We start from the raw sequence: 21,434 nt of genomic DNA, 5'->3' as shown, positions 1-21,434 counted from the left end.
TGTCTGTCGGGGATTCATAGTGTATTTTCAGTTATAATTCCCAACATAAATGTATATATATTATTATATCAGTTATTTGTAAATACGTCTGCTTTCATTACATAAAGGATTATTCCTGTGACAAGGTGGACACATCTTGTGCCCAGAATTGGATACGTTTGCAAAAAGAAAAAAAAAAAATCTGTAACTGTGTGTTGACTCTTAGTCGATAGCCGCCAGCCCCCTCTAGTGGTATGCGGGGGCAAGTCGTGAACGTAAATATTTTTAAACAAGTTCATTTGAAAGTGTTTAGACTTACTCTAAATATTAATTTTATGCTTGTACTATTTTGATAAGTATAAATAATAGATCCATAGCTAAAAGGCTACGCCTCGGATTCAAAATAGCCATAATAGTGGTACTTTGGAAGTTTGATATTTTCTTAGGTGGTACACACAATTAGATTTGAATCAGCTCATTTGGAAACGTACAAATGTGAGAAATCTAACCAGTTAGATACAGTGAATGGTCCATTTACATCCGTCACCAAATTCGTCCTTATTATACAATTATGACAAAATGAGTTTGAAAAACTTAGGAAGCAGCTCTCTGAAGTAGTGTGGAGGCTCTTAAAAGAGCCGTTGTGGTTTATATTCCGAGCAGCAGGCTGAAGCTTTAAGCTTTAAGCTCTCTCTCCACGGATGCGGCGGGCCAGCTGGATGTCTTTGGGCATGATGGTGACCCTCTTGGCGTGGATGGCGCACAGGTTGGTGTCCTCGAACAGGCCCACCAGGTAAGCCTCGCTGGCCTCCTGCAGAGCCATGACAGCAGAGCTCTGGAAGCGCAGGTCGGTCTTGAAGTCCTGAGCGATCTCTCGCACCAGGCGCTGGAAGGGCAGCTTGCGGATCAGCAGCTCGGTGGATTTCTGGTAGCGACGGATCTCTCGGAGAGCCACGGTACCGGGCCTGTAACGGTGAGGCTTCTTCACTCCGCCGGTGGCCGGGGCGCTCTTGCGGGCAGCCTTGGTGGCCAGCTGCTTCCTGGGAGCTTTGCCTCCAGTAGATTTACGGGCGGTCTGCTTGGTACGAGCCATTCTTCCTCTCTTGGCTGTATATAGTGGAAATAAAGAAAGCGGAGCTCTCTCTGATTTTAAACTGTCCGACTGAATTCTTAAACCGTGACGCTCTCTTACCTGATTGGTCGTCACAATTACGCAGAGACGACTTGGTTGGAGGAAAGTCAGTTCGAAGCACGCGCCTAAACTGAGGGCAGTCCGTCCTGCGGAAGCAGCTTCTGATTGGTGCGTTCACAAACGTGCCGCGCGCTGAGTGTTTATATAGAGAGAGACTTAGACCTGCCGCAGTCATATCTCAGACTAACTGTCCGATAAACAAGTCAGCAACATGAGTGGCAGAGGAAAAACCGGTAAGGTGAAGGCTAAGGCCAAGTCTCGCTCGTCTCGTGCAGGACTCCAGTTCCCGGTGGGTCGTGTCCACAGGCTGCTGCGTAAAGGAAACTACGCTCAGCGTGTGGGAGCCGGCGCTCCCGTGTACCTGGCGGCGGTGCTGGAGTACCTGACCGCTGAGATCCTGGAGCTGGCTGGAAACGCTGCTCGCGACAACAAGAAGACCAGAATCATCCCCCGTCACCTGCAGCTGGCGGTGCGCAACGACGAGGAGCTCAACAAGCTGCTGGGTGGAGTGACCATCGCTCAGGGCGGCGTGCTGCCCAACATCCAGGCTGTGCTGCTGCCCAAGAAGACCGAGAAGGCCACCAAGGCCAAGTAAACAAGAACCCTTCAGTCTTCAAACGAAAGGCTCTTTTAAGAGCCACCCACTACTTCTTTAAAGAGCAACAGCCACCTAAACTCTTTATTAGACTTATGGGAACAAGAGGGCGAGCTGCATGTCTACAGAGTAAAAATAAGATATTCATGTTCAGGATCTTGTTCAATGGTCCGGTTCTATTTCTGTTGTCAGTGAGTGACATTGCTCAAGTTGGACTATCCACAACTACATTGCGTGACCTCAGTTATCACCTGCGTCTCAATGTTAAACATTATTTGTGGTTGCATTAAGGACTGCTATTCGAGAAGTGCTTTTGAAATTGATCTAAATTGTCAACATTCGACTTATTTTGGGTTAAATACAATGTGACGTTCTCGTGGATGCAGTTTACATTTGGAGGGAGAAACCTGTTTTCTCTCGTTGGAGTCAGTCGGGGGCGCGCGTCTGCCAAAGAGTTCTCGAATCGACTGAAAAGCCAAAGACATTATTTCTTCTCTTACGTCCTCAGATCTGCTGTTGTGAAGTGTGATTTATTGCACTCAAAGTTTTTCTCTGCACTAAGACGGGACATTGAAGATCGTCAAGAAGGAGCTGACAGATTACAAATATTTATCAGTTTTATCAGAATTGTATCAATGAAAGAAACTAATCAAAACAGGAGGAAGCTTATTAGCAAAGGGTTGAATCTGAGGCATTTTATCAAAATAAGGAAAAAAGATATGTTATCCCACCTAAGGTTAAAGTGTAACGTTTCAATGTTTTTAACGGAGTTTGTTTAACTGATGAATACATCAAAGTTCAAAGGAGGTTTTAATAGCTGCAGAATTCTGACTTTTTGAATAATTTATTCAGGGTATGATATTTTTTGGAAGGATATGTGGCGCTGGTTGCAATCCAGACACAATATCCTGACCCTTTGATGGTGACAATTATTAGATTTGGAACTTTTATTTCAATTCAGAAAATGGGTTTTCTTGTAAGAAATTTGATTTAGTTTGAAACTTTAGATTTTTAAAACTAAACCAAGTATCATATTTTGGAACAGTGTTGTATGATTAGTTTTTAGTTTGACATTTGTGGAGAATGAATCAGCCTGTAAATTGTTCTCCTCATTGAATGTTTTTCTTTTCTTTTTTTTTTTTTTTTTTAAATCAAAACCTTTTCTATATCCTCTATATGTATTTAGGTATATAGAGACTTTTTACTTTTATTTATTTTCATATGTTCCATTTCAAGTTTGATTTCTTTGCTACAAATCATAATTGTGTAGGCTCAATTTGCATGTTTTTTGTTACAGCATTGAACATGTATGTGTAAAGACTATCAGCGTCTGTTCAGTTTGAAAATATGTTCAATGAGAAAATAAAATAAATGAAGATGCCGCCCTCTGCTTCTCAGCTTACACCAACCTAATCACCATCATGGGACGGTGTATCACGCTATGATGTCACTCTGAAGTAGTTCAACCATAGTCAGACAGTGATGAAAGTTGCCGGACGTTTGTGCTGCTTATGGTTGTTTCGACCAACAAATTCAAAAGAACAAATCTCAACTAATAACATTTTACAAGTGAAAAAACTATTGATATTTGATCTCAAGAAATGCTGTCCTGACATACTTGTCACATACAGGACTAGTTTCCTGTATCCACAGGGTAAATGGCATTAGCCATTTGCTAGTTAGTTTTGCCTGTTGAAGAAATCTAACATTTTAGACCACTCACAATTTTTTATTGACTTGTTTGTTTGTAGATTCCCATTTGATAGAAACACATGGGGTAGGTGCACAATAGGGCTCAGGAGAGCAATTTCAGCCAAAATATCATATACTGTAGTCCTTCGCAGCTGAAATTTTTGCCAGGAGGACTTTGACAGGACTGGACAGACTTGTCCCATTTAAGTTCCTTAATCATCTTTTAAAAGTTTGTCACAACTTATTTTTCATCAAATCATTCTATAGGGTTCCTATAAACTCATCCTGTTCTCTTATACTAAATCAGTTAATCCTTTTCTCCAGCGTCCCAGTTCATCCATACTGACCAAAGCATCTCAGCAAAGGAATCACTGCACTCATGGGCTCACACCTGCCAGGGGGAGTGAAGGACCATACCTTCTAAATCACTCAAATCATTATGTGAACGATATTTGCTGAATGGATGCAAGAGTACATTTTTTAGTGAGTAAACATTGAATCTAAATGTTTTTCAGGATCATCAGTATGAGCTTGATCCAGTTAAGGTAAAAGAGAAGATGGAGGCGTTACGACAGAAGTTGAGAAATGACAAGGGCAGAGAACGAAGACAATGACAGACAGTGAACTCCTTGTTAGAGCATTAAAAGAAAAACAAGATGCTCACAGAGGAACTGGAGCAAAGGCTGGATTTCTACTGTGGTTGGCTGACATTTCTCAACACAAATGTAACATTTATAATGTTGTGGTTGTATGACTCATTTTACATTCTCACCGCTGTATCACTACAATTATCCCACGACGCTCCAAACACCATCAGGCAGATAGATTTGAAGCATTTTATTTCAAGAATAATTATGTTGATACCTCAATAGCTTCAAACCAAATAATTTATTTGTATTTTGACATCACTTGACCAGTAGCAAATTGATTCAAGGACTCTGGCAATGGTCAACAGGCCTCTTGAGGTCCCTGGGCGAAGCTCTCCTTCATACAGCTCAATCATGAAATAGCCTCCTACAGAAACAGTATGGGTGGAAAGCATTGTGTCTCAATTTTTTTTACAGGTGTGTTTCATTTCTCACCTTCTCAATCACTGTATTCTGTTACAACAAACAAGATTTGTCAACAAGACTTGTCCGTAGTACAAAGATATTTGTAGTTGAAAAGTCTGTTTTCAGCTTCAAATGCTGAAAATACAGACAACTAACCAGGTATGAGTCAAGCAATTTCTCAGTTGGCTGATTTTTTTACACTTGACTTTTGCTAAACTTGTGCCTTGACAGGATTCGGAGCTGTAAAGCCTGGGTTTTGTTTGCCTAAGCACAGACTCTTTGTATGCATTGACAATATTATTACATGTACAATGTATTTATTTATTTATGTATGTATGTATGTATGTATGTATGTATGTATGTATGTATGTATGTATGTATGTATTTATTTATTTATTATAGCAAATGAAAAGTAACAGATTTAAACAGGACTTATACATACAAAGGGTATTAAAGGAGACATATCATGCTTTTAAATCCTTCCTTTTTACATATAAATCATACAGTTGTGGTCTATATAAAGCGGAACTGCAATGCTTGGGTCTGAATTCCTCATTATTATAGCTCCACAGGCCCCTTTTCTACCCCTTTTCTGATGTGCTTCTGAGAGCAACTCGTTTTGGGGCGGTCTCTTCAAATGCAAATGAGACACTTCATACCCCGCCTCCTCTCCAGGTTGCAGAGGTGACACTCGGTTCAACTCCACCCTGTTTGGCCATCTTTGTAGTTTGATAGAACAGATACAATTATCTAGCGGCGCAGAAACTTTATATTCACACATTATTTACAAAATGTCAACAACGGAAGATTTGTCCATCCAGCCATACATGTTGGAGCCAGAGTCGGACCCGGCGGAGCGAGATGAAAATGACGATGATGCACCTGCAGAACGTCTTCATATGGATGTAACGCAATGGTGTGTTACTATATTTACACTAACTTCTCCATCCATGCCCACTACTACAATACTGCCTGTATTACAACGACTATTTAACACAGAAGTTACATTATAATCTAAAACGAGCACACAGCGCTAACATATGAAGACGGTGCAACTGCTAATGCTAACAAAACAATGACAGGGACGTCTTATCATCACACTTTTTAGCGTTATATACAGCTTACCGAAGTGCTCTGTTCGTCGTCTCCATAGATAGAAGGAACTGACCGCTCAATCAGACCAAGTCTTTCGGCAAATCCTTCTTTATACTGGCGGAGGTTGCTGAAGCAGTCATTCTTGAAGTGCTTCGCGCACACAAAAATGACCTTACCCACAGATGTGGGTACATTTCTGTGAAAAATAAAACTCAACCAGGCACTTCGAAAAGGTTCTGATGCTGGGAGACGGTGTAACGAAGCTTGTGGGTTACTACATCCAACAACCGAACATTTCGACTTATCCTCTCGTAACTTCGGTTGGACTACAAAATCGCAGCGAGAAACAAAAATGGCGGATTGCTCGAAATGTCGATGTCCTAATTTGGCAGTTCCGCTGAGAATACTGTGACGTCATTGTTCAAAAAACGTAATAGAGAATAGAAAAATCGAAACAGATTGCAAAATATGAGCAAAACAGAATATAAAGATATCAACGGAGCACCTTGAGAGACTACTTTGAACTTTTCTGTACTTCTAAACACTCTAAATATACAACAAAATGCATTTAAGGGCTAAAAAAGTGGATTTAGCATGATATGTCCCCTTTAAGCATTTTTTTTTTTTTAACCCAATCCCCAAATTGCACTTGCACCTCAAGCTACCCACCCACTAAATGTGGTACCAATTCTGATATTTTTCTACTTTCGACTGCTTCGTCATTGATGTATGACTGTTTTTAACAACTACTTGAAAATGGATCTCCATGGGCTGACTGGCGTTGCCAGGTATGGTGGATATCCCCAGTTGGGGAGCCAAATTCTTATACCTTTCAACTTAGTTTATTTTGTGTATTTGTGTGTTTATATCTTGTTTTCCATCACACATATAATAGTTTTACTGTTTTAAAATGATTTCAACACAGACCGAATTTTTTTATAATTGTTTTTTTTAGGTGTGTGAGGTTTACGTTGTTTGGGCTGGAAACAGTAAATCACATCTGGCAATCCTGGTGCTGACCTGTTTGCAACCCATATTTATGTCTGTCAATAGCATCTTGTGCTTGAGCACGTAGGGTCTGATCACGTTCACATGGCACTCTGATAGAGGTCGCGTTTCAAATGTAATGTGAACGATCAGCAAAAGAATTGGATGCCAGCAAAAAAATCAGATTTTGTTCAAGGTTCAAGGTTACTTTATTGGTACCCATGGGTAGATTTTTACAGATTTTTGTGGTGCATTTGGCATGTCATAACAAATAAAGACACACAATGAACCAGAGAAGCAGATAATTAGTCGACTGAAACAAGACACACAAGACTCGTGCTCAATGTTTTGCTATTCATCAATAAATAATTAGATAAGATCAAAAATAGATAAAGAGAAACCACAATAAAACAGAATGAAATCTTACAGAGATAAAAAGCAGTCACTAACATAAACCAGGAGAAGAACATTCAATGAAGAGTCACGGTAATATATAGAACTGAAAAAATAGAATAAATACGATAAAGCGTCTTTAAGTGTCCTCAAATGCGCTATATAAAACCCATGTATCATTATTATTATTATTATTATTATTATTATTATTATTATCGTCATCATTGTCGCCGTTGTCTTTGTTATTATATATCACTTGGCCTTATTGAGTTCAGTGGTGGCGACAGGAACAAAGCTGTTCTTAAAACGCTTAGTCCTGCACCATGGGACCAGGAACCTTCCAGAGAGGAGGAGCTGGAATTTGCCTCTTAGAGGATGGGAGTCACTGTTAAGGATTGATGAAGCCATCCTCTGTACCTGCTTAGTGAACAAGGAGGCTGAAAAAGACTGTGACTCACTAATGAGACGTCTGGACCGTTTTGCTATTTGGTTCAGTGAGCATCAAGACCTGCATTGTGAACATTGCCTAATATAAGTTTATTTTTCAGGTCTGTGCTTATGAACAGTATCACACATGCACATATCACCTCATACACACTGTTCATAATGGTACTTCCTGGATGATTAAATAACAGAAAAAAGTAGTCCATGCAACTACATTTTTTTTTCTTCTCAATAATCTATCACCCACCTGCTATTGTGGCAAAGTAAGGCAAGGCAAATTTATTTATAGAGCGCCATTCAAATACAGGGCAATTCACAGTGCTTTACAGAAAAGCTTTACAAAGACATAAGAAATATATTAATTAAAAGAAATACATTAAAGTTTTAAAAGAAATGAAATACATTAAAACAAATAATGAAGCTTTACCAGGAGCATAAACTAGCCAGAAGACTATCAGGAGATGAACGTCCTGTGCTATGACCTTTACCCTTTCTGGGACTCCAGTCAAAAGAGAAGACAGACATCTCTGCTCCTATTCCTTCTTGGGGGTACAAGGAAAATAAAACCGCAAATTTAATACTCAGAATTCTGTTTCACTCTGTTGCTTTTGTTAGGTACAATGAGCAAAACCGTGAATTTAACCTTTCATTTAAGTACAAAGGGTAAAACTGCCTAAATTCTTTCGTCCGCTACAAAGAGCAAAACCCATGTATAAATGCACGAAAACCAAGTATTAATCTACCTTCTCTGGCGTGTTTATGATTAAATTATAATCGTAACGAAAGTAAATCACCAGATCTTTGTGTATCCCACAACCACAGACCATACGGCCCATTTTGGGACCACGAAGACCTCCCTCAGCAACGGCTCACCAGTTAGGTCTTTACTATTAGCATAAATCTAGCCAGAGGACTATCAGGAGGTGAACCTCCTGTGCGATGACTTTTACTCTTTCTGGGACGCCAGTCAAAGCAGAAGACAGACGTCTCTGCTCCCATTCCTTAGTAGGGTACAAGGAAAATAAAAAAAGTAGGATTGATTAGTTATATATAATTCATGGAGCAGCCAGCCCAGCCACTAGAATTAGTGAATTGTTTGTTTTAATAACATATTAGACACTTCTCTAGGCCAGACATGCACTGTGTGCACATGTTTTGCAATATGTTACTGCCTCTGTGGTAGGGCCTGTTGTCATGCTTGGCCTTGAAATCATGCATGAATGAATAACTTCATAAAAATAGATTAAAGCGAGATGTACTCCAACATGCAATGCTCCTTTATTTGGAGCATGCCAATGTTTTACAACTCAAATATCATTGCCTCAACTGCAATCTTTCCTCTGGAGTGAAACCATAGTTTTGGTAGCCAGCCGTCCAGCCGTCATTTGGACGGGCATTTTTCAGAAAAGACAGCCCAAGAACGTGTTGCTTAAAGCCGTCTGAAATATGTGTATAATGGCACCACTACTTGTCACCAACTAATTTTGCTTAAATTCACCTTTTTTTCCAAAATGCTAAGGAATTATATCTGCAGAGTATCTATGGACCTTTGATCAATCTAATTTTTCATTTCCAAAATGTTGACACGTTTGGATAACTGCACATCATTCATGCTTTTTATTGAAGAATGAAATATTCTTTGCTGTGAAAATGCTGATTTTGATACAATTATTGAAAATCATGATTGTTCCACCACCAATTAATGTGTAACTGTGACATACTATGGTCTTGGGACCGAACTATAGGTGGCTCGCAGATAACAAATAATGATCTAATATTTTATAAAAAACTAATAAGAGGATAATAGAAACTATTTCAGAGTTCAAAGTTTACAGGCGTACAGCTTAGGGGTGCAGATAGAAGCAATATGAAACTACAGGGGGCATAAACAAGTACATGTAGTGAAGTTTAGAGTGAGGTGAGACACGTACAGGTAGTTTCACAGGTATAAGTGAAAACCATGACCAATGAAAAGAAGTTATTACCTTAAAAGAAAAATGCAACTTAAAGCAAGAAAGTTTATTGGATGCCTCACCAAAAACGTAAAGGAGAAAGGGAAATATATTACTTTTAAGAAGCAAAATCTACATGTCACAATGTAGTCATTATTAGTCCAGAATGCATTTGAATGCACCATTTAAGGTCTATATCTCTTTGATGAAATAATAAATAAGATAAATAAATTGGACACCCAGAACACCAATTTCTGCCTAAAACCATGAGTAAAACGTTCCACATCTTGTAGATAATAACTAGATATATCTCTCAATATCAAATTGCATGGATACATTCGTCATGTTATAGATTCAAAAGTCCCTTCATCTCCAAATGTACTTTTAAAATTGCTCTTGACAAATTTGTGATAATGTATTTTACAGAATAAATGTTCCTATATAATCTTGGTTAACCACAATTAGATTGTTACCCAAGATTTTTAATAATCTAATCTATGAAAAATATGCAAACTGAAATCACTGAGGAAGCAGCTATGTGACGGTCAAGAAAAAAGATCATACTTATTGTACAATTATGGCAAAATGAGTTTGAAAGATTTAGGAAGCAGCTCTCTGAAGTAGTGTGGAGGCTCTTAAAAGAGCCGTTGTGGTTTATTTTCCGAGCAGCGGACTGAAGCTTTAAGCTCTCTCTCCACGGATGCGGCGGGCCAGCTGGATGTCTTTGGGCATGATGGTGACCCTCTTGGCGTGGATGGCGCACAGGTTGGTGTCCTCGAACAGGCCCACCAGGTAAGCCTCGCTGGCCTCCTGCAGAGCCATGACAGCAGAGCTCTGGAAGCGCAGGTCGGTCTTGAAGTCCTGAGCGATCTCTCGCACCAGGCGCTGGAAGGGCAGCTTGCGGATCAGCAGCTCGGTGGATTTCTGGTAGCGACGGATCTCTCGGAGAGCCACGGTACCGGGCCTGTAACGGTGAGGCTTCTTCACTCCGCCGGTGGCCGGGGCGCTCTTGCGGGCAGCCTTAGTGGCCAGCTGCTTCCTGGGAGCTTTGCCTCCAGTAGATTTACGGGCGGTCTGCTTGGTACGAGCCATTCTTCCTCTCTTGGCTGTATATAGTGGAAATAAAGAACGCGGAGCTCTCTCTGATTTTAAACTGTCCGACTGAATTCTTAAACCGTGACGCTCTCTTACCTGATTGGTCGTCACAATTACGCAGAGACGACTTGGTTGGAGGAAAGTCAGTTTGAAGCACGCGCCTAAACTGAGGGCAGTCCGTCCTGCGGAAGCAGCTTCTGATTGGTGCGTTCACAAACGTGCCGCGCGCTGAGTGTTTATATAGAGAGAGACTTAGACCTGCCGCAGTCATATCTCAGACTAACTGTCCGATAAACAAGTCAGCAACATGAGTGGCAGAGGAAAAACCGGTAAGGTGAAGGCTAAGGCCAAGTCTCGCTCGTCTCGTGCAGGACTCCAGTTCCCGGTGGGTCGTGTCCACAGGCTGCTGCGTAAAGGAAACTACGCTCAGCGTGTGGGAGCCGGCGCTCCCGTGTACCTGGCGGCGGTGCTGGAGTACCTGACCGCTGAGATCCTGGAGCTGGCTGGAAACGCTGCCCGCGACAACAAGAAGACCAGAATCATCCCCCGTCACCTGCAGCTGGCGGTGCGCAACGACGAGGAGCTCAACAAGCTGCTGGGTGGAGTGACCATCGCTCAGGGCGGCGTGCTGCCCAACATCCAGGCTGTGCTGCTGCCCAAGAAGACCGAGAAGGCCACCAAGGCCAAGTAAACAAGAACCCTTCAATCTTCTAATAAAAGGCTCTTTTAAGAGCCACTCACTACTTCCTATAAGTGCATCAACCTCTTGTTTACCAGCCCGACTGGAAAGTAAAGACCAGGAGTCGGTGAAAAGTATCAATATAAACTATTTTATAGAGGAAACTTGTGGAATAAATACAGGCTCATTGAATTCTGCTCAAACATGGACGTGTCTGTACAGCAGTGGATCACAAGAAGCGGTGTCTAAATTGAACTTTATGCTGATAACTCATGCAAACACAACTTTTGAACCCATTAAATAGTCAAGATATGTCCCCCAGCTGCTCTTGTGATACATGTACTTAAATCAATATTTCACTAAATCCAGGAACACAGACTCCGCCTCTGATTGTAGGGGTCACATCAATGTACACATGACATCGAATGTACAACATCTAATCCAGCCATATGCAGTTAGGTTTGTGAGATTATTTGCAGTGACTGAAGGAGCACAATGCAGACCTGACATAATCAAGATATCTGAAAAATGGTGTGTCTCTCGATTTGATGTGTATTTTTGCTCATGAAAGTGTGACTCAACCTGCAATATTTAAGGGCCTGTTTACATCACAATGGTGTTCAGAGCCACTGAAAACCAAACTTTATGGAAAAGGATCACCAGGTGGAACTTCCCTAAAATGCTGGTCCTTGTCGTTGTGTAAACAGGCAAGAATAGTTTCTGGGAATGCTCGGACCGTCTCCTCGTACACGGTGGAAACACGGCCCTTTTTTCTTGTTTGTTTGTTGTTTTTTAAGCTAAACTTTTGCATCTATCAGGCAGACATCAGCCTCTGAAAGCACAAATATACAAACTGGAAAAAAAACATAAATCCCACTGCTACTTTGTGTGTGTGTGTCTTTCTTATTTATTTGTCCCACAGTTTGTTTTTTTTGAAGCACCAAAGACTGTTAACATTTTAAATCATTTGAAATAATCATTAGTATATTCTTTTTAATTCATCTTGAAGTAACATGTCATTCTGGCCTAAACACTAGTTTGTATTAAGATGAAAATCACACTAATATTGAGGGCTGATGCCATCCTTAATTGACACATTTTAGAAGTGGGATCACACACGGACAAACCGACATTGAACATGTTGGAGATTTTATTTTTCCCATCTCTGACCCAATTCTACATACATACATCACATTTAAAATTAAATCACAATTTATTTCATAGGAACATTTTCTTTTTAATGTATTACAATGCAATGTAATAACATTAAATAACAAGTTAAATAACTTGTCGTTCCGCACCGGTGCGTCCAGAGCGCATGACGGTACCAGCGCATCCACAGTTGCTTAGTCTGAAATTAGACTGATTGTTATACATCTTGTCACAATTAATAGTGAATCAGTTCTATCCACTGCCTTCTATTGTTTGAAGATGAAACTGTGACATATGAACATAGAGCTGCTGATTCAGTAGTAATGTTCCACTAAAGAAACACATCTATTCCACTGCAGCTTGGCTCTTTATGATAACGTGGATCTGTAAGTCTGATATTTGAAGACATTAAATATACGACATGAATCTGGCTTCAATTCTCCATCTCACCATCAGCGCCGACAGTTTTTCCCGTCTCCAAAATGTGCGTGTGGAAGTACCAGTACGCACATTCTCCTGCAAAGTTTATTTTTTTCGATCACAAACTGTGCGTGGGAAGTGGCGAACGCAACTTTCAGAACCCGTATTGTGCCTAAGCAACTTTTATAAATGAGGCCTCAGGTCACGCCTCAGATGTGCTTCAAAGAGCTTACCAGAGCTCCAGACGCGTCTGTACAACTTGGTTGGGTGACTAAAAGGCTTGCAGGGAAACACTCCCCTATTTCCTGCCTGGCATCAGTCACAACCTTTGTCGTGGCCAGTCCAACATCCGGGCATACTGTGTATTACTGATACATTTACTGTGATTATTGTAGACCTGTACATTTGCATATATATCTACAGTGATATGCAATAAAGACAGTTTCATGATGAATTATACTTAATAATCCTTCCAAATGTGTCAAATATACTTTGAAATTCTTCAAATCAATAATGCTGAAAAAAGTAGTTGTGGAAGAGATGTCCGGAACCAAATCACCAGACCCAGTAGAATTACGTCTCACAGCGCCACATTAATAATATATTCACAAACCTAATGGACAATTAAACAGTAAGTGGATTATTAATCAGTTATATAAGTGACCGCTTTTTGTAATATATGACATCTGAGAATTTATTTAGACTCTCCATGGATCACAAAAGGATTACAGCTCAAACCAAAATACTTAATATTTTACTGTAGTGAAAATAATATTGATAATATGAATGATGTGGTTAATGACTTCAACAGGTATTTTGTAAATGTTGGACTGAATCTGACCTCAAAAATCAAAAATCCTGGAGCAGATGATGGATGGAACGAAAGGTTAATAAAAAGGAATCCAAACTCAATATTTTTCAGGCTCTTCCATTCATCTGCGATATGTCATTCCAATCTGGTACATTCCCAAAAGAAAAGACAACCGCGAAAGTCATCCCACTTTATAAAACTGGAGAAAAACACTGATTCAATATAGGCCCGTTCCTCTACGACCACAATTTTCCAAAATCTTAGAGAAGCTTTTCACTCACAGATTGGACAAATGTGTTGATAAATGCAAACTGTTGTCTGAAAGCCAATATGGATCCCGATCACAAAGATTCACCTCAATGGCATTGTTAGACACAATAGAAGAAATCACCAGCTCCATAGACAAAAAGAAATGTGCTGGAGTGTTCATAGACTTTAAAAAAAAGCATTCAACACAATAAACCATGACCTTTAATCAATAAACTGGAGCGCTATGGTATCAGGGGTGTGGTGGAGGAAAAGTCTAAGCAACAGACAGCAGTTTGTGAAAATGGGGGATTTTCAGTTTTCATGCTTGGACATTGTTTGTGGTGTCCCCCAGGGCTCAGTGTTAGGACCTAAACAATTTATTCTTTACATAAGTGACATATGTAAAATCTTTGAAATACTTATATATTGTATATATATAAATGAATAATTAAATATTAGATAATGCTAACTAGTCTTAATACGGAATTATAATGATCAAATACTGTAGAAGGAGTAGGATTTGATAAGTTTACTTCTTCCTACCCCTTTTCAGGCATGTTAATCAGATTTATGAGGTATGTATGTATGTATGTATGTATGTATGTATGTATGTATGTATGAGTATGTGTGTTAATAAGTATATGTGGGTATACTTAAACATAGAATTCTATATTTTGTACAACTATATTTTCATAAGCTCTAATTTAATTATTTATTATTATCAAATGGTGTATATATTTTTGGATACTTGTGTATGTCTATAGGGATATTGGATATATATGTGATTGCACAAAATGTTTGATTGTCACATACCTGAAATTAATTAATCAAAAAAAAAAAAAAACAACTAACATGGATGAGTTGTCCAGGGTTGCAGTTTTGTGAACGAGTTGTCTTGTGCACCCTTCTGCCCTGCCCGCACTGAGATGGTATCAGCAACTCACGATGTTGAACAGGATGAGTGGGATAAAAGATGGATGGATGCCACACAGTGGTGCAAATGCCCAAACAGTGGCCAGGCCTTTGTATGTAATAATTATATGTCAGCAAGCTCCCAGTACTCACAATTTAAAGAACCAAACACAGGAAAAAAACAGAACTGGTTAGAAAGGTCGTGCACTATTAAGTCAGCTAGTTCACACAAATGCCTTGATTTGCCTGTAAAACACTATAAACTGGGTTAGAAATAACTAATTTTTGTGGAAGCTCCCCACAGAATAAATGTTTATAAAGTAATAATCTGAATGAGCTCTCCCTACAGCTGATGTCAGAAACGAGCTGGCTGCGCTCTGCTTCCGCCTCCATCAGTGTGTTTGCTGCTCCTACAAAATCATCACTTTACCACAAAGTGCTCATCAGCGGTGGAAAGTTTCTGCTCGGACTCTGTGAAAAAGCGTGTGCTGAAGCTGTAAAGTGTGTTTTGGTGGCTAATTACTGCGTGTGAAAGTATTTTCTTGTAGAAAAGAGAGGCACAAGTCGCTGAGCAGCGCTGAGTTCCGGGCTGAATGTGTGACTTTTGAAGGCTCCAGTAAGGAACTGCAGAGATCCTGAGGAGTGAATGTGAGCTGAACATGAAGAGACAGCAGTCCGCTGTGGGCTCCTTCAGTTTCAGTCTGCAGCGATGCTCACAAAGTCATTTGAAACTCTTTTTTCTCCGCACAGAAAACACAAGTGACACCGTTCAGCCTGCTCACAGAAGCCGGGAACTGGGTTGAGTCTCCACGGTTCTCATGGTGTGTTTAAGTCCCGCCTGCTGCTCGGAGATTTCCATCTGCGCTCGGACTCTCGTTGTTTGTCGACTAGAAATCTCAGCTTGTTATTTAGAAGAATGGCAGAAGTCGCTCCAGCCGCCGCTGCCGCTCCGGCAAAGCCGAAGGCCGCCAAGAAGAAGTCCGTCCCGAAGAAGGCCGGCCCCAGCGTGAGCGAGCTCATCGTGAAAGCTGTGGCCGCTTCCAAGGAGCGGAGCGGCGTGTCGCTGGCCGCCCTCAAGAAGAATCTGGCTGCCGGAGGCTACGATGTGGAGAAGAACAAGGCCCGCGTCAAGACCGCCGTCAAGAGCCTGGTGGCCAAAGGGACTCTGGTCCAGACCAAGGGGACTGGGGCCTCCGGCTCCTTCAAGATGAGCAAGAAGCCCGACACCAAGGTCGTCAAGCCCGCAAAGAAAGCGGCTCCTAAAGCCAAGAAGCCCGCCGCCAAGAAAGCTGTAGCAGCTAAAAAGCCCAAGGCAGCAGCCAAGAAGACAGCAGCTGCTAAGAAGTCTCCCAAGAAGGCCGCGAAACCCGCAGCGGCCAAGAAACAAGCAGCTAAGAGCCCCAAGAGCCCCAAGAAGGCCACTAAGAGCCCCAAGAAGGCCAGGGCAACTGCGAAGACGACTTTAGCTGTGAAGTCTCCTAAGGTCAAGAAACTCGCGGCCAAGAAACCTTCGTTAAAGAAAGCTCCAAAACCCAAAGTGAAGGCCTCAGCCAGGAAGTGAGCTTTCTGTCAGACATTAACACTCAACAAAGGCTCTTCTAAGAGCCACCACAGCTTCAGTAAAGAGATCAGTCCTGATCACAGCAATGTTGCTCTGTTCATTCATAAATGTCAATTGTGGAATAGGTGGTTGGAACATTTTATCATAGTATTCCTGTTTTATTTTCAGTGGAATATAATACTGGCACAGGAGCAAGTGTTAACTGCTTTTCTGTGTAGAAAAAGCACAATATCCCCATAGAAGAATACTTGATAAGTAACCCCAAATACTGAAGTTTTGAAATTAAAATATACATTTGGCACATGCTGCTACAGTGGATGGTTTATAGTTATCTCCATGGGGAGCCGTCTTTTCTGTGTGATTCTTCTTTGGATTAGGCAGAGTAGACGCTATTACTATTCTGTGATTCAACAGAACTGTGCGGGAAGCTCGTTTGGGTTTAACGGCAGTTTGCGTCCGTTAATGTTGCATTACCGCCATTTTCTGGTTCTATCGCTCTTTCAACTGACTGTCCTCCAATCAGCAGCTCAGTCTCAGCTGGGGCTTCTCCTCGTGACGCTGCTGACCAATCAGACTGAGTGACGTCACGGTGTCCCAGCTGGTCTCACTGCTTAAGAGCAGCGAGTCTCCGCTCTGACTCCACTTGTCTTTACACAGAGAAAGCAGAAAGAATGGCTCGTACCAAGCAGACCGCCCGTAAATCTACTGGAGGCAAAGCTCCCAGGAAGCAGCTGGCCACCAAGGCTGCCCGCAAGAGCGCCCCGGCCACCGGCGGAGTGAAGAAGCCTCACCGTTACAGGCCCGGTACCGTGGCTCTCCGAGAGATCCGTCGCTACCAGAAATCCACCGAGCTGCTGATCCGCAAGCTGCCCTTCCAGCGCCTGGTGCGAGAGATCGCTCAGGACTTCAAGACCGATCTGCGCTTCCAGAGCTCTGCTGTCATGGCTCTGCAGGAGGCCAGCGAGGCTTACCTGGTGGGCCTGTTCGAGGACACCAACCTGTGCGCCATCCACGCCAAGAGGGTCACCATCATGCCCAAAGACATCCAGCTGGCCCGCCGCATCCGTGGAGAGAGAGCTTAAAGCTTCAGCCTGCTGCTCGGAATATAAACCACAACGGCTCTTTTAAGAGCCTCCACACTACTTCAGAGAGCTGCTTCCTAAATCTTTCAAACTCATTTTGCCATAATTGTATAAGGAATTGAGTGATTGATGTAAATGGGCCATTCACTGTATTTTAGTGATACTAACTGGTTAGAATTCTCACATTTGTACGTATGCAAATCTAATTGTGTACCACCTAATAGATAATATCAAGCTTCCACCATAAAAGTCCATATATATGTATATTGCTATCATGTACATGTGGAAATTCAGTTTTTTAAATAAACCCACAAAGATTCAACATGGTACAATACTCGGTTTTGTGCCTTTTAGTACGTTACTGATGACTTACCAGCCTAAGCATGCTGGTCTTTTTATTTGCAGAACAAGTCTTAGACTAGTTGCGTTGGCTAATTGACAACCATTTATTTTTTCTGATGGGGAATCTATAGACCAGCACACTGGTCTTCCTGTTCAGAAATGTTAAATTAACACCAACGTATTAGTGTATTAATGCATGTAGTATCAGCTTTATGTATTTTGCCAGGTCAATATTAAACTTTTTTTTCCCTCATTGGTCTGAATTCGCATCAAAGTTTTGATTTAAAAAAAATTGACATGATCAAATGAGACTGCAGAGACACACTGGGGGAAGTTACTACTGACATTTGTTTTAAATTAATGAAGACGTGATATAACCTTTTTCAGTCAGTTGGTGGCGCTCTGTACTGAAAAGATCTCAACCAACAAACACCAAAGAAGGTAGGTCCCGCCCCTGTCTTCCCCTACGTCCTCAGATGTGTTTTATACTTGTGTGTCGGAGCCGCATTGATTACATTCGGTATCACCCCAACGATTTGAGACACAATGAGCGGCAGAGGAAAGGGAGGTAAAGGACTCGGCAAAGGAGGCGCTAAGCGTCACCGTAAAGTTCTCCGTGATAACATCCAGGGAATCACCAAGCCCGCTATCCGCCGTCTGGCTCGCCGCGGTGGAGTCAAGCGGATCTCCGGTCTCATCTACGAGGAGACCCGCGGTGTGTTGAAGGTCTTCCTGGAGAACGTCATCCGTGATGCCGTCACCTACACCGAGCACGCCAAGAGGAAGACCGTGACCGCCATGGATGTGGTGTATGCTCTCAAGAGGCAGGGACGTACTCTGTACGGCTTCGGAGGTTAAGCTGCTGCAGCATCCTCACAACATTCAAAGGCCCTTTTCAGGGCCACACACTCTCTTTAAAGAGCCTATCCTCTACTTCTACTTTATGTTAACTTAATTTAATGATGAGGAATTCAAACCTTGATAAATCACTTCAATCCAAATGGTTGTGGAGGGCTGATTTCTCCAAATATCGTTGCCTAATTATCACTTTAAAATTATACCAATGCAATGACACTGATACCGGTTCTGGTGAAATAACTGGTGTTTGGCGTGTTTCGAAGGATTAAAGGTCACAATTCCACAACCGAATCGGCATAACTGAGAAGCCTTTGTAACCAGCGGACACAAACCACAAGAGAGTGGGTGTTGCATCACCGCCATCTGCTGGGTCTCCTAATCTTTCTTTACACTTGATTTAAAAATTACAACGCATGGGAGGAAATTGATTTAATTACGTGAACAAAACTATTTATTACACTGTATTTTCTGTTAACCTATAAACTCTTCCCAAATTATGTAAAAGGTTCAACTAATAAACACTTAGGTCTCGAAAATTCATCTAGATTATGCACTTTGATTATGCATTAACTGGAATATTTAAAAGTATTGCAGTATTGCACACCACTACCAAATGGTCTTATGTTGCTGTGTTTTTTGTTTTTTTATTATTGTTGCATTTCAGAGAAGCCAGTGTCATCATTTCATTCTTCCTAGTTTATAAAATATAGCTGAACATGTCTCGTTGAGCCAGTGGAATGAAACTCTCCTTTGAAAAAAATATTAATAGTAAAGATGAATCTACATTTGGTGAAAATATTAAGCTTTGTGAGCATTTCTAATCCCATTTAAAGTAATGACATGATGCTCCTGTAAATCTTGACAATCTGATGCTCTGGAGTCATTTCTGGATTCTGCATTGAAATCACTTCACGTTCTTTACAAATCACAGAATTTACTTATCTAATTGTGTGGAAGGACGAGGATATACATTTTACAAAGACCTTTTTACACGTTGGCTTTCGTGAAAAAGCAATCCACTATTCTCGCAATAGAAAACTTTGAAATTCTTGGATCTTGTGGAGTTTAAAACTATTCAAATAATCTTTAAAGCATTGGATTTACTTATTGCTGTGATATATTAAAAAATTGTTCTGTGGAAGAGAGGTTATGATTTAAGATGAAAGTTACCGTTAAAAACTCAGAAAATCCCAACAACCTAAAAAAAAATGTTTGTATCAACATATGTGGAATTAAAATTATTCAACACACTTTGTGTAGACTAGACAATTATCAAACTTATTTCAGTTTGAAAAGCAATAAAGGTTTGATTCTGGCAAGGTACAGGGTTTGGTGATGACATGAGGGTTTGTTTGTTTGTTCATTTGTGAGCTTGTTTGTGTGGATATGCTATGACTTTTGTATAAAAATGTAACTGTTGATTTTTGGGTTCATGAATGTATTGATATTGATATCACTGATCAACAGCCCAAACATTGTCTGGGCTTTTTCAACTGATTTAGAGTCATTTTGATGTGCTGAATCCCAAAATAACATTGGTTTTACTCAATCGGGTCAACTAGTTACATGTTTTTTGACGTTTGTGTTTGCATGTACAACTATTTTCACTTTGTATGATACAAAAATATACGAAATGAGGGAATTCCGAAGAGTTCACATGAGCCAATTGATGACTAAGAGGTATTTATTATGCTGCAGGTGAATAGAATGACTTCGACTAGAAGATCTTGCAAAAATAAGCCCGACATTTTCTGTTACATCTGCGGTGAATACACTGTTGTTCCTAACAGAAATCCAGTCACAAGTTTCATAAAGCGTACTTAACAAGCTTATTTTGGTATACAGTATAGCTCAGTCGTTATAATGGTCGTCTCCCATTCGGAACGTTGCAGGTTTGATTCCCATCTCTGCCTGCCTACATGCCGAAATGAACCCCAGATTGGGGCAACAATTGGAGTGACAACGCCTTGCACGGCTTTGCACGGCTGCAGCCTCCGATGGTGTGTGAATGGGTGAATGTGATGAACCATGTAAAGCGCTTTGGGGCTGATGTCAGCGAAAAGGTGCTCTGTAAGTGAGTCCATTTGGTATTAAGCTTGGTGATCAAAAACAAAGCTTGGTGTGCAAGGCATGCACCGAGTGCGCCAAGACAAGAAGAGTTGTCTGAAGTTTGGGATTCCTGTGGTTTGGAGGGACAAATCATGTCACTGACTGCTACTGCTGTACTCTCGATATGACTGGGATCAACAGAGAGTATCCTCAAGTATCTCAAGTATCCAGTTCCTGTCACATAGTTTGGAGAACATCCTGACATTAGTGAGAGGAAGATTCCTCCAGTGAACAAGTAATTGAGGAAGAAGAAGTGATTCTCAACGATGACGCTCCACATCCTTTCTCCCCAAAAGAGCTAAATGATCAAGCTTTATCAATGTCTATTACTCAATTTACAGAAATCAAAGTTTGTAACATATAATTAATACTCTGTGTTGGAAAGCGATTTTTTTTCTCAAAAACCTATTTCTGGTGAGAAATATTAACAAAAACCAACCGATAATGACATAAAATTTAATCGATGCAATCAGAATATCAGACTTTCTTCAAAATAACTTTGTGTAAAAACCTGACCTGATCGAGAGAAACGGACTTCATTTTCAGATTCAGAGGTGCAAAATTGTCCTAAGCCATTTGGCAAAACAGACAATTTACAAAAACATTTTTTTTGTTACCCAGTGTATTGAATCTGCAAAATATATTGTTTGAGTTAAAAGTGAAGATAATGACGAAGGCAAAAGCGGTAGGATTAAATACATTTTTCACTTCTTCTACTCCCAAACATGTGAATCCAGATTGGTACATATTGAAGACGGATTACGTTGTCTCTTCTACGTTTGT

The 21,434-nt window shown here is 40.9% G+C and overlaps 6 protein-coding genes across 6 annotated transcripts; 4 read left to right on the top strand and 2 right to left on the bottom strand.

Moving 5' to 3' along the window:
* Positions 1-661: 661 nt before the first annotated feature.
* On the bottom strand, positions 662-1,072 carry LOC308110110 (histone H3.2; the record flags this gene model as incomplete). Its single annotated transcript, XM_080464199.1, has 1 exon — positions 662-1,072. The coding sequence occupies one exon, from the start codon at positions 1,070-1,072 to the stop codon at positions 662-664; it is 411 nt and encodes a 136-aa protein (XP_080320325.1).
* Positions 1,073-1,382: 310 nt separating this feature from the next.
* LOC308109702 (histone H2A-like) lies at positions 1,383-1,766 on the top strand (the record flags this gene model as incomplete). The annotated part of the gene is made up of 1 exon (XM_080463464.1): positions 1,383-1,766. One exon carries the CDS (start codon positions 1,383-1,385, stop codon positions 1,764-1,766), a length of 384 nt encoding a protein of 127 aa, XP_080319590.1.
* Positions 1,767-10,062: 8,296 nt separating this feature from the next.
* On the bottom strand, positions 10,063-10,473 carry LOC308110292 (histone H3.2; the record flags this gene model as incomplete). The annotated part of the gene is made up of 1 exon (XM_080464501.1): positions 10,063-10,473. The coding sequence occupies one exon, from the start codon at positions 10,471-10,473 to the stop codon at positions 10,063-10,065; it is 411 nt and encodes a 136-aa protein (XP_080320627.1).
* A 310-nt stretch (positions 10,474-10,783) lies between these two features.
* LOC308109272 (histone H2A-like) lies at positions 10,784-11,167 on the top strand (the record flags this gene model as incomplete). Its single annotated transcript, XM_080462734.1, has 1 exon — positions 10,784-11,167. One exon carries the CDS (start codon positions 10,784-10,786, stop codon positions 11,165-11,167), a length of 384 nt encoding a protein of 127 aa, XP_080318860.1.
* A 5,764-nt stretch (positions 11,168-16,931) lies between these two features.
* Positions 16,932-17,342, top strand: LOC308109443 (histone H3.2; the record flags this gene model as incomplete). The annotated part of the gene is made up of 1 exon (XM_080463004.1): positions 16,932-17,342. One exon carries the CDS (start codon positions 16,932-16,934, stop codon positions 17,340-17,342), a length of 411 nt encoding a protein of 136 aa, XP_080319130.1.
* Positions 17,343-18,230: 888 nt separating this feature from the next.
* On the top strand, positions 18,231-18,542 carry LOC308109478 (histone H4; the record flags this gene model as incomplete). The annotated part of the gene is made up of 1 exon (XM_080463054.1): positions 18,231-18,542. The coding sequence occupies one exon, from the start codon at positions 18,231-18,233 to the stop codon at positions 18,540-18,542; it is 312 nt and encodes a 103-aa protein (XP_080319180.1).
* Between the last annotated feature and the right edge of the window lie 2,892 nt (positions 18,543-21,434).

This window comes from Lipophrys pholis (assembly GCF_963383615.2).
Source record: "Lipophrys pholis genome assembly, chromosome: 5".
NCBI classification, from domain to species: Eukaryota; Metazoa; Chordata; class Actinopteri; order Blenniiformes; family Blenniidae; genus Lipophrys; species Lipophrys pholis.
The sequence above is the reverse complement of the archived record's forward strand: the minus strand, read 5'-3'. Positions and strand labels throughout refer to the sequence as shown.